This window comes from Notothenia rossii (assembly GCF_949606895.1).
Source record: "Notothenia rossii genome assembly, chromosome: 5".
Lineage (NCBI taxonomy): Eukaryota > Metazoa > Chordata > Actinopteri > Perciformes > Nototheniidae > Notothenia > Notothenia rossii.
The window spans coordinates 57,481,428-57,494,364 of record NC_136903.1 but is presented as its reverse complement, the minus strand read 5'-3'; the positions used below and the strand labels follow the sequence as shown (position 1 = coordinate 57,494,364).

The following is a 12,937-nucleotide window of genomic DNA, read 5'->3' as shown; positions in this document are numbered from 1 at the left end:
CCGCCGCACGGGTGGCTAACTACTTAAAGGAGGAGGACACGATGGCTGTAATTTATCTGGGTTTTATTACCCTACAAACAGACTAAACCCCGGGGTTGGAAGACTGCCCAAAACAACAAAGATAGGTAGCGGTATTGTCTCTTAGCTCTCTCAGGATCCCTCACTAGCTCTCCCGCCGTAGCTTGACCCTCTTCCGGTCACTTGTAAACCCCACCCCCTTTTTCTCCCCGCCCTATCCGGCTAACTAGGGCAACGTCTTCCCCCCAACAATCCCCTTGTGAGTCTCTCCCAGTTCAGCACTGCAGGGTCGCTACATTGCCCCCCCCCGGTAATTCCTCGTCCCCGAGGTAGAGCAACACTTTGAAAGCGAACCGGCATCCGTCGCTCCCTCTGCGACCTCCTTACTCCATGATTCACTTGTGGAGTAGTATTCCGTGGCACTATTGCTCCCAGCGGGGTCACCACCTCCCCTTGAAGGACATCCAGTGGCTGCATCGGTGGGTCTCTCCTTCGGCGGGGGGGCCCGCGCCGTGCTCTAGTAGGGGTCACAGGAAAGGCTGGCTGTTGGTCCCCTTTGTAAGGTGCCATCCTATCCCGGTGCAGTACCACTGTGCGCCCTCTGGGAACCAGTTTGACCCTATAAACCACCTCCCCCACTCTCTCGACCACGTAGCAAGGGCCAACCCATGTGCTATCCAGCTTGGGGCAACGGCCCTTCACTCTCTTTGGTCCATACACCCAGGCAAGGTCCCCAGCCTGGAAATCCTGACCTTTGACGTGCACGTCATAGACCCGCTTTTGGCGGACACCTGCCTGTTGAGACTGGTTTCTGGCGAAGCTGTGGGCCTTTTCTAGACGATCCTGCAGCCGCCTGGCATACTCCGGACCAGCCAAGGCATCAGGTGCATCCGGAGGCCGTCCATACATCAACTCCGGTGGCGTTCTGAGCTCCCGGCCCAACATCAACAACGCCGGAGTACAGCCGGTTGAGTCTTGGACTGCACTGCGGTAAGCCATGAGGATGAGGGGTATCTGCAGGTCCCAGTCACTTTGATCCGGGGCAGTGGTGAGGGCCAGCTGAGCACCCAAGGTCCTCATGAACCGTTCCACTAAACCGTCGCTTTGTGGGTGAAGTGGGGTGGTCCTAGTTTTCTTAATGCCAAGCTGGCTACACATTGCTGCGAAAACCTGTGACTCAAAGTTCCGTCCTTGGTCGGAATGAAGCTCAGAGGGGGTGCCAAAGCGGCTGAACATCCCTTGCACCAAGGCCTCTGCTACGGTGGTTGCCTCTTGGTCAGGCAGGGGATACGCTTCCGGCCATTTTGTGAAGTAGTCAATGGCGACTAGCACATACCGATTCCCTCCAGTAGTACGGGGGAGTGGCCCCAGTATATCGACGGCTACTCGGTCCATCGGTGCCCCCACACAATGTTGCTGCAAGGGTGCACGGGACTGGCCCTGGGGTCCTTTACGAGCCGTACAGGCATCACAGCGGCGGCAGTAGTCCTCAACATCCCTCCGGCTCAGGCCCCAATAGAATGTCTGTCTTAGTCGCCGCAACGTCTTTGTTACTCCGAAGTGTCCAACTCCAGGGGATCCATGATGCACCTGGAGCACTTCTTTGCGGAGGTCTTTAGGTACAACGACTTGCCAGCGTTCCTCTCCGGTGGCGGGTTCCCGCCAGCACCTCTTCAGGACTCCTTCCTGGAGTTCCACTCCCGGCCATTGAGACCAGAGTCCTCGGACGGTGGCAGAGAGGGCAACCACCTCATCCCAAGGCGGCCGCACGTCGGACTCCAGCCATCCCATGACCATTTTAAGGTCAGGGTCTTCAAGCTGCATCTCTCTCCACCTATTCGCATTGTTGGGTAAGAGGGCCCGACAGACCACCATCCCCGGGTTCAGGTTCACCGCTTCCCGCTCATCAGCACGGTCACAGTGGGAACAACCTGGGGCGCACGGCCGGCGAGAGAGACTGTCTGCGTTCGTGTGAATTTCTCCAGCCCTATGTTGTATGGTGAACTGAAAAGCCTGGAGCTGTTCGATCCACCTTGCTACTTGTCCTTCCGGTTCCTTAAAGGACATAAGCCACTTCAACGCAGCATGGTCGGTTCTGATGATGAATGGGAGGCCACAGAGGACATGCTTGAAATGCCCCACAGCATCAATCACCGCCAGCAGTTCTTTGCGAGTTACACAGTAGTTCTTCTCCGGTTTATCAAGGGTGCGACTGTGATACGCAACAACCCGCTCTCCTTCTGGGGTTAACTGCGAGAGTACAGCGCCAATGCCCGTGTTGCTGGCATCCGTGTCAAGGAGGAATGGCAGCTCTGGGTTAGGGGCAACCAGCACCGGGTCTTCGCATAATACGCGCTTCAGCTGTTGGAACGCTGCATCCTGGTCAGGTCCCCACTTAAAGGGTGTGTCCTTGCGCATCAAGCTGAACATAGGCGCAGCGACCGTCGAGAATCCCGCCACAAAACGCCGGTAGTAGGACGCTAATCCTAAAAAGGACCTCAGCTGGTGGATATCTGTGGGGGTGGGCCAGTCCCGGACGGCTCCAACCTTGTCCGGTTCCGTCCTGATGCCGGCTCCACTGACTCGGTGCCCCAGGAAGGAGACCTCACGTCGCAGCAACATGCACTTCCCAGGATGAAGCTTTAGGCCTGCACCCTTGATCCGCTCTAAAACCTCCCTCAGGTTCTCGAGCGCGGAGTCAAAGCTGGGTCCATGTGCGAGGAGATCATCCAAGTAGATGAGACAACGCTCCGGGGGCACACCAGCGAGGACCTTCTCCATTAGCCTTTCGAATGTTGCTGGGGCATTACACAACCCGAATGGCATGGTTGTAAACTGCCACAGGCCACGTCCTGTGGTGAAGGCAGTCTTGGCTTTGTCCTCTGGGGCCATGGCCACCTGCCAATAACCGCTCCGGAGGTCCAAAGAGGAAAACCATGCAGAGCCGGCCACATAGTCAAGAGACTCATCTATCCGAGGCAGTGGATAGGAGTCTTTTACAGTCTTGTCGTTCAACGGCCGATAGTCGACACAAAACCTCCAGCCTCCGGCCTTTCTAGGGGCCATTACGACCGAGGAAGCCCAGGGGCTTTCTGAAGGTTCGATAATGCCAGCCTCTTTCATCTCTTGTATCATTTGGTTAGCAGCTGCTTTGCGGGCGTAGGGGACTCGCCTAGGCCGTTGCCGGATTGGCTGTGCGTCCCCTGTGTCGATAGAGTGCTGGACCAAGTGTGTGCAGCCTACATCGTTGGGGTGGGTGGAAAAACTGTGTCGATACTTATACAAAAGGTCCCAGAGCTTATCCTGTTGATCTGAGGTCAGGCCCTCCCGATTCTCCTCCCAAAGGTCTGCGACCGTTGAATTCGCTGCGGCTTCCATTTCAGCCTCGGGGGTTACAGTTGCGGTCTGTACAATGGCCGGTACCGGTGGCTGGCCGTGTACCACCGAGTCTGATGGTGGGTGGTTTTCATCCAGTGGGGGAATAGGGCTCTCTGCGAAAGGGGGCCCCCACTGTGGAGGATCCAGCCAACCTGGTGGGTCTCCCTGCACTACAACGTCCCCGGCGCCCTCCTTGAGGAAGGGGATAGACTCCCCGCCTGGAAAGGTAATAGCTTGTGCGTTAAAATCCAATGTTGCTCTTGCCCTAAACAGAAAGTCTTGTCCAATCACACAGTTCTCTCTGAGTTTTGCAACCCAGACCGGTTGCCGCACTGAATATGCTCCTACTTGGATGTGTGCTTCACACCTCCCCAGCATGGGAGCCTCTCCCCCGGTGATGGTAATGAGAGGGACCTCGGTGGCTTGGGGTTGAGTTCCGGCTGGCAGGAGATCCGGGTGTAGAACAGTTGCAGTGGAGCCTGAGTCCAGCAGGGCATGGGTCCCTTGACCATTGACCAGTACAGGTATTCTGCAGCAGTCTGTGGGGAAGGTGTCAAGGGAGCAAAGGGCGTGAGCAGAGGGGAGGTGGAGTATTCTAATCACCGGTTGAGTGTCACAGTCTCTGGGGGGCAAGGGTTGGCTCGGTCGACTCCCCTCTACACCGAGCCCCGCCCGTTTCCCGGCGCTGAACCCTCCGGAGCGGTGACAGGAGCTGGACAAAAGCGCCATGTATGGCCTTTTTGGTGGCAATTATAGCAGGCTTGACTCTGTCGACCCTCTGGGGGCAACGGTGGGCTCTCTGTGCCGAGCGGAGGAGGGTTGGGTCTAGGAGGCTTATACGTTTGAGCCTTAGGTCGTGTCAATGTCTGCGTGGAGCCATTTTCAAAACCCTCCAGGAAGATGTCCTCCACCACCAGTGCTTTCTCTAGAGCTGCTCCCAAGGTCTGTGGGTCTGCGAGCCGGACTTGCTGCCGTAATGGGATGGGCTGCAGGCCACGGATGAATGCCTCCTTCGTTAGCACCAAGCGGGTTGCATCATCGAAATCGGGGAATCCTCTTTGAGCCAGGTAGCGCAGTTCCGCTGCAAAAACTCCTAGCTTCTCTCCAGGACCCCGCATCCGCTCATTAAACCTCTGCCGCATCACAACTGCAGGGGCAGTGTTTCCAAAACGTCTCTCCAGTGCTCTGGAAATAGCTAGTGGGTTCTCAAGATCAGCAGCAGTCACATCAAGTAGTACTTTTCTAGCTTCACCCTCCAGGGCGGATATTAAATGGACTGCTCTCTTTGCAGGGGACCAGCCATTCGCAGTCGCTAGGAGGTTGAACTGGGCCCAGTACGTTTCCCATGAAGTGAGCCCATCATAGCGTCCGACCTTTAGCTGGCCTTCCCTGGGGAAAGGTGTCGGTCCCTGCACATTCATCAATGCCGTGGTGAGGGCGGTGGTCAGAGCAGCTACCACATCGCTGGTTTGGCTATTGGTAGTAGAGGGACTAGCCGAGCCCGCAGTCAGGGAGCTACCTTGGCCGAGTCCATTGGCGGTGTAGGTATTTGCTTTGAGGCATGTACTTGGGTGGGGGGTTGTTGTTGGGCATGGGACATCAACAGTGATATGAGCATCCTTAACGTTAGCAGGTTCGGAGCTCACACTGGCATTGTCAGTAGCATGGTTAGAATTTACATTGCAATAGGGCTCATGAGGTTTAGCCCCAACATCTTGTGCTTCCCCTCCCCTCATGGATTTAATGTCACTTTTTGAGTTATTGAGAACATTTCCCAAAGCACGCTCCATTGCAATGCTCATTTTCTGCATAAAACGTTCCTCTAGACTTTCTGTAATGTCTTTCTCCAACTCAGGGATAGATTTTGGTTGGCCACCCCATTTCCCTGCCGTTATGTCTCTCTCCAACTCCGGGATAGATTTTTGTTGGCCACCCCATTTACTTGCCGTTATGTCTCTCTCCAACTCCGGGATAGATTTTGGTTGGGCATCCACCGGAGCCGGTCCACACTTGTCTTTATTTACATCTGCTCTTTCAGTCAGCAATCCGGTGGCTGCAGCAAACTTAACCGGACTTCCTTTTATTTCCTCCGGAAGGTCCGTCAGCAGTGTAGCAAGGGGTGAGTAGGTTGTTTTTTTTTCCTTTCTCCTTACCACCTGTGCATCGCTGGTTGGCTTCCTCCGTGGTGTTTCTGGGGGGGTGTATGGGGCATATAAGTCCGTGTTCTCACCGTGTTCAGCCATTTCGGTCCTCCGGCGGTGGCTAGCGATGCTAGCGTAGTTAGCCAACTGTAGTGCGGGGACTGGGGGCTGGGGAGATCCCACTTCTGACACCAATGTAGCGTTCGCGGCTCCGCCGCACGGGTGGCTAACTACTTAAAGGAGGAGGACACGATGGCTGTAATTTATCCGGGTTTTATTACCCTACAAACAGACTAAACCCCGGGGTTGGAAGACTGCCCAAAACAACAAAGATAGGTAGCGGTATTGTCTCTTAGCTCTCTCAGGATCCCTCACTAGCTCTCCCGCCGTAGCTTGACCCTCTTCCGGTCACTTGTAAACCCCACCCCCTTTTTCTCCCCGCCCTATCCGGCTAACTAGGGCAACGTCTTCCCCCCAACAATCCCCTTGTGAGTCTCTCCCAGTTCAGCACTGCAGGGTCGCTACAATACTTTAAAATCCGTGAAATTATGCAGCAAAGAAATGTATGCAATATCATTCAAACGTTATGCCTTTGGCAACATGTTGAAAATATTTGACAATATAAATAAAAAATGACACCACCACCATTCTTTTTTATAATTTCTTATTATTTGCAATGCCGTAACATAATTAAGAACACAATATATACACGTTATTACAATACTTTCTATATATATATATATATTTATAAAACGGACAAGTCAAATCAAGCAATCTGATTGGTTCTTAGCCGTGATATACTGAGCGTATACCACGGGTAGAATTGTAAGTTACTTTTCACAACAAGTCAGTATCCCTCCGCGTCTGAGAAAAACAGTATACCGTTGGGCTGAAAAGCAAACTCTGAAAAGCAAACTGCAGGCAGTTTGCTTTTCATACTGGAACAAGAAAGCAGCGGAGAAGTAACGGGGCAGAAGCCCTCCTTTTTGACGCAGCGGTCCAGACATAGACATCAAACGCCAAAACATATTCAGTGTGCAGTTCCTTTGGCATTAGGGCAGGGATATCTAGATACTTTTGAAGGTTTAACATAATGAATTGTGCTACTTTTAAAGCAAGCAACAATGTTTTCAAATCTGTAATCAAAGAGGTCCGCAAAAACGCTATCGACCAATCAGATTGCTTGATTTGACTTGTCAGCTTTATAAATATATTTAAATTTCTTCCGTTACGAAACAAACTTACAAAGCATAAAATGGAAACATTTAAGATTAACTTCGACCTCCAGGGGGGTCTTACTATAGTATTGAGGAGTGGATTGAGCAGTGCCGATCTCCAGAAAAAAAAAGCACCTAAACTACGACATGCAGAGCTACGTGAAGAGCAGGTAGACCAACTGGAAAAGTACCACCATTCAAAAGCTTTCTGATGCGGGTCTTGATACAAAGCAGCTCTCTCCAGAGCTACTGGAAGCCCAATCTCGGGGACCGGAGAAAGTGGAGCAATATTCTCGCCACGCCAAGCAACAGCCTCGAACAACCTCAACCTATACAAGTGACCACGTAAGCCATGCTACTGATGCTGGACAGTTTTTCAGTTGATGCACAATAAACAGCAACATACACATTAATGTAAATAAACAGCCAAATAATGGATCAACGCTCTCTGTCTAATATGTTCGCTTGCTGTTAGTGTTGTTGCATAGCAACCACCTTGCACTATGTTTTGTGCAGAAGGCAACGGAGGGACTATTTTATTTTGAACATCATTATTTACTAATAAAAACTATTTAAATTAGAAGGTGTATTTTTCTTTCATATTGCCACACTTGGTAACCGTTTTATAAAAGCAATAGCTCACTTCAGGCCGTGATATAATGAGCATATACCACGGCCTGTCGTGAGCTATTGCTTAAATAACCCATACATATATACACATACATCCATACACATAAACACAATAATAATAAAGCAGAATAGACCGGCAAAGAAACCTTAAACATTAGCCAACATTTTGTGCCAAAGATAACATTATAAACACTAAACTCTCTTAACCGTTATGTATGTGACTATGTGTGTGCGATTTTACTCTCTCCATTCAAAGTCAGCGATGTTGGTGATCAATGAAAGCACCTTCGGATTGACTGACTGCTGTTTCTTTGAAGCTTTCCTCTCCACTTTAGTCCCCTTGTCCGGATTGATTTTGAAAAGGCACCTGTTAAGACAGAAGTGCACTTAAATGTAGTGCTCCAAACAATTGTTTTGATAATTACAAATTCTGTGGATGATACGGCCATTAATTGTCTTCACACTTATACAGCTTGAAGTCAAAGGGCAATACTACTCTTAAATTGACTGTTATGATCATATCTGTACATTTAAAGCATTGGTTTGAAAATAATTATGTTATATAAAGTCGTCACTTGGCATCACTATCACACTGGACAGTATCGCAGCAGGTCTGTAAACAGGAGCAAATACTTGAGGTCATTTGAGTGTGGTAGCTACGAGTGCCATCTTGAGAGGTTTGTGTAACTGGGGCAGATGAGGTGCGTGTCAGCAGCAGAGTGAGCGGTGTAAAAGCATCTTAGTTAACCAAAATAAGTATTAATGTGTTTGTTCACTGCAATAATACAGGGTTTTGGTGCCCATCCCATTTCGGTGCAAGAAATAGTTGCTTCTTCCTCGTCAGATTCCGTTGTCATCAGATGCTGACACTCACGCAAAGCCTCTATAGACCACACACATACACTAAACCTGCTCCATGGCTGTATTACTGTGCTGTTGATATATATAGAAATGTTTATTCATTGGGATAAACCCCTTGAGATGCACCATCTCGTGTTCAAGGGGGTCCCGACAATAGCAACAACTTACAGACATACATAAACAAAAAGACAAAATGCAAAACATGACACACAAGACAAACCACATACAGTCTGTTAATTGAAATTCAAGCAATGCACACAATTATTACAATTTGAGACAGTCGAGCAAATCAGTTTCATCAATATCAGTTAATAACAAGTAGGACAGACCAGTTGAAAGTGAGATAACAATGCATGTTTAAATATACCCAATGTTGCAAGAGATCTAATAGCAGCAGGAAAAGTATTCCAGTCAGTTGGGGCTTTGAACATGAACGCTCTTCTGCCAATCAATTGTTTAGCAGAGGGGACAGAGAAATAAATCTGAACAGAATGTTGAACTTGATGATTTGGTGAGTAGGGTACAAAATACTGCTTTAAATAAGGGGGATAGTTAAGATAAATGCATTTAAATATCAGCTGAAGCCAATGCGTGTGTCTTCTTACATTCAAAGAAGGCCATTCAAGTTGGTTATACATTGTGCAGTGATGTGTACGAAAAGGACAACCAAGAACAAATCAGCATAATCTGTTGTAGGCTATGTTGAGTGGAGCAAGATCTGAAAATGTGCATTTTGCTAGACAACATCACAATAGTCCATAATCGGAAGAATAAGTTGAGAAGCAATTCTCTTTCGGACACTGAGCGTAAAACAATTGCGAGAGCGGTGTAAAACACTGATTCCGTCATTGACTTTTTGTATTACATGCTTTATATGTAGTTTAATTGAAAGTTCAGAGTCTAGCCATACACCAAGATATTTAAAGCTATTAACTTTATGCAGAGAAGTGCCATCCTTACATGTTATTACTACATTAGGTTTGGATTTGAGCTTCTGCCTGGTACCAAAGACCATGGTATAAGATTTTGTTTTGTTAAGTAGTAGTTTATTGTGTGATAGCCAGTCCTGTAAGATATTAAAAACGAAATCAAAGGCTTTTGTCAAGTCAATAAAAATGGCACCTGTGAGTTCACCATCATCTGCAGCAGAGTACAAGTCATTCGTAAATTTAAGTAGGGCAGTTGTTGTGGAGTGATTAGGCCTGAAACCAGATTGAACCGGGATAAAATATTATAAGTATTGAGATAATGTGACAGTTGATTATAAATTATTTTCTCCAAAACTTTGGAAATAGAACAGATTATAGAGATTGGTCTATAATTATTTGTATCAAGTAAATCACCACCTTTATGCATAGGAATGATGCGTGCACATTTCCATATAGTCGGCAACTCACAGGTGGACAAAGACAGGTTGAACAAATCAGCAAGTGGGTACATGAGAATATGGGACGCCAATTTTATGAACCTGTTTTCTATACCATCGAGTCCTGCACTGCCATCCACTTTTAATTCTGTGATAGCATTATGAACTTCGTGTGGTAGAATCTTCTTAAAAGAAAAATAACTGTTGCAGTATGAGTTACTATTAGAAATACCAGTCGTCAAATTGGAGTCAGATAGTAGTGTGGAACATACATTAGCGAAATGCTTATTAAATATTTGGGCAATGGATAATGGTTCATGAATTATTGTATCAGTAGTTCTTATTATATTAATAGAATGTTTACCTGATTTATTTAAAATATATTTAATTTTAGTCCAAAATTGCTTGGGATTCCTAAAGTCCGATGTGAGAGATTCTTTATAGTAGTTCGATTTAAAATGTTCGGGTTTTGGTTTTACTCAGATTTTGAAGATGCCTGTATACTTCCCAATCAGCTATAGTTCTTGAATGACGATATATCGAACATGCTTTATCTCTTTCCCTAAAGTGACTGATGAGTTCAGAATTGATCCAAGGGAGATGTTGACCTTTGACCTTAACCGTTCTCACAGGTGCATGTTTGTTCATGACATCAGTGAGCTCTCTATGCAGAAAATCCCAAGCATCTTGTACAAAAGGTATTAGCTGAAATATGTCCAAATTAAGGGCAACAACATCATTAATAAATAAATCAACATTCAATTTGTTATATTGTCTGATTTGGACTAGTTTTGGAGGTAGTTTAATTAATTTGATTTTCCATACACAATAAACAATTGAATGATCGCTGAAGCAATCCGACATGACACCAGCTTTTAAGATTCTGTCAGGGTGTGACACCAGTATCCAGTCAAGCAGAGATTGGGTTCTGAGAGTGATACGAGTTCGCTCATTAATTAGCTGTTTAACATTTAGACTACTGAAAAGTTTTTCTCTCTATCAGATGATTTATCCAACCAATTTTTGTTGAAATCACCAAGCAATATTATTTCATTTCCGCAGGAAATGGAGTTGATAGTGTCAATTATATGGTTAAAAGACTCTGCAGGTGAGGAAGGTGGCCTATAGATGCTACCAATAGTTAAGCATTTATTTTCATGAAAAATACATTCAAAATGTAGAGGCTCTATAGAAGTAGCAATTAGCTCAGTCACAAGGTCAGAGGAGACATAAATAGCCACACCTCCACCCCTGCTGCATCTATCAGATCTGTAAAGCAAATAATTTGTGATTTCTAGTTCACTATTGGAAATGTTACTACTAAGCCAAGTTTCAGAGATATGATGATATGAATAAGTGAAGGAAATCAACCGCTACCAAGAATCTTGTGTGTTCTTACCGACACCCCAAAGTGTAAGTCACTCCGAGTGAAACCTTCCCCTATACAGTCCTAGCTGAATCCCTTTTCAATAGGACTCCTTGAAAACAATTTCTTTTTCCAAATGACTTAATTGGTTTTCTTTTGTTGTCGACAAAGGGCCCTCTTTCTGTCATTTTCATTGAGCTGAAGTAAACATACCACCGATTGGCTAAGAGTGAGTTTGGGCTTTTAGGGAGGAGCTAAAGCACACCACTGCAAAGGAAAGGGGTACGCTGAATTTACATCGCAAGACAGAACTAGAGCATAATGCGAAACAGAATGCAGCGCAATACTCTTTTTATCTCGATTATCTTGTATTGTCAGGAGCACTTATCGTGTGTCAGAAATGTGCACAATCCTCTACTCTGTGGTTTAAGATGGAATGAGTTAGAATAATTACAATTCAAGTCTTACCTCTGCAAGAACTCCAGGGTATCTTCCAGTTCTGTGGGATAGCTGATGTTGAGGCAGTAATATACTGCAAACATCAGTGTCAGGGCATCAACAACATTTGGGACACTGCCATTGACGATGGTCTGGTCGACGGCGACCATGAAGTGTCCAGCTGTCAGGGGAGAACTCCCTGTAGAAAATTACAAAAAAATTATAAATGCAAAAAATATTTTGTGCAGATTGTTCATATTTGTTTGTACTGGTGATCATATGGCCAATTGTATTTAAAGAATTGGGAGCTCCTGCAGCTTTCTTAAGTGTTTCTTAATGTTAACAGTAGAAGATGCCACATCTTAAAGGGATAGTTTTGGTTTTTAAAGTGGGGTTGTATAAGGTACTTATCCATAGTCAGTGTCTTACCTAGAGTAGATGATTTCGGTATGCCCAGAGTTTGGAGATGCAGACAGGAGCAACCTCATGGAAGCAAAGCAATGTACTGCTCTGGACAGGATCAGCAGCAAAACATATTGTAGAAACATACATAGATGGCGACTTCGGTTCTCTGTAAGAAACATAGACAGTATAGCTGTCTCATGGCAAGGTAAACCAGCAAAATGTTCTAAATATATCATACACTTAACTGAATTTTTTTGTGAGCCTTTCTTTTATGTGTCTTAAATATGTTTTGCTGCCGACCCCATCCACCCCAGTACATTGATTTGCTTCTGTGCGGTAATTCCTGTCTGCATCTCCAAACTGGGGGAATGCCGACCATCATATACTGTGGGCGTAATACACTGACTATGGATAAGTACCTCATACAACCCCACTTCAAAACATGAGGTCTGAGTATCTTTATTTAGGCTATACACTTCATTGTAGACTTATTGTAGGAGCTTTAAACTTCCAACATTTGGAAAATAAATAATAATAACTCACACCCTCACCAAAACGTATGCCATTTGTATTAACACAGCCAAATGATGGGAACATTTAAAAAAACAAAAATATTCCAAGCCAATGTAGCCATGCACAAGGATTAAAAGGCGGTGGGAATAAATAAGAATCATACCAAACACAACGATGCATGGTGCGCTTGGCAGGTCATCAACTTCCGATGGCAGACAAGTTTCATCAACTTTCAGGAACATCTTGGCCTGGTCTTCATTGAAATGCCTCAAAAGAAGCATCATACATCCGGGAAGATCAGCATCTAGATGCCTTGCTTTGGCTATTTCCATATCTGATAGGATGTCCTCTATTTTGCTCTGCTTCTCACGGGACATGAGGTATGACACGACTCTTCTGCATTTGCTTGACATAGCTTCTTTGTCAACATTCATACCTGTGAGTTCTTTGAAGTGAGCCATCATGCCGCACATCTCAAACAGATATGGCCACTCTCTTAACAGAACCAGGGTTTCCATTCCCTTTATGATATAATTTCTCTGAGTGTAGAATGTTGCCACCATTTTCTCCTCAATCCTCTTGGTGTCCTTGCTCCTCGTTATGT

At 46.3% G+C, this 12,937-nt stretch overlaps 1 protein-coding gene across 2 annotated transcripts; it reads right to left on the bottom strand.

Moving 5' to 3' along the window:
• Positions 1–6,273: 6,273 nt before the first annotated feature.
• On the bottom strand, positions 6,274–12,726 carry LOC307039206 (uncharacterized protein). 2 transcript variants are annotated; one of them, XR_013808170.1, is made up of 4 exons: positions 12,497–12,726; positions 11,446–11,614; positions 6,505–7,751; positions 6,274–6,440 (listed from the first exon to the last, which is right to left on the bottom strand). XR_013808170.1 is itself a non-coding variant. In XM_079681049.1 (3 exons), exons 1-3 carry the CDS (start codon positions 12,708–12,710, stop codon positions 7,622–7,624), a joined length of 513 nt encoding a protein of 170 aa, XP_079537175.1. In that variant the 5' UTR covers positions 12,711–12,726; the 3' UTR covers positions 6,456–7,621. The 2 variants fall into 2 exon arrangements, 1 of the variants encoding a protein (XP_079537175.1); XM_079681049.1 differs by lacking the exon at positions 6,274–6,440 and having other exon boundaries at positions 6,456–7,751.
• Positions 12,727–12,937: the final 211 nt, after the last annotated feature.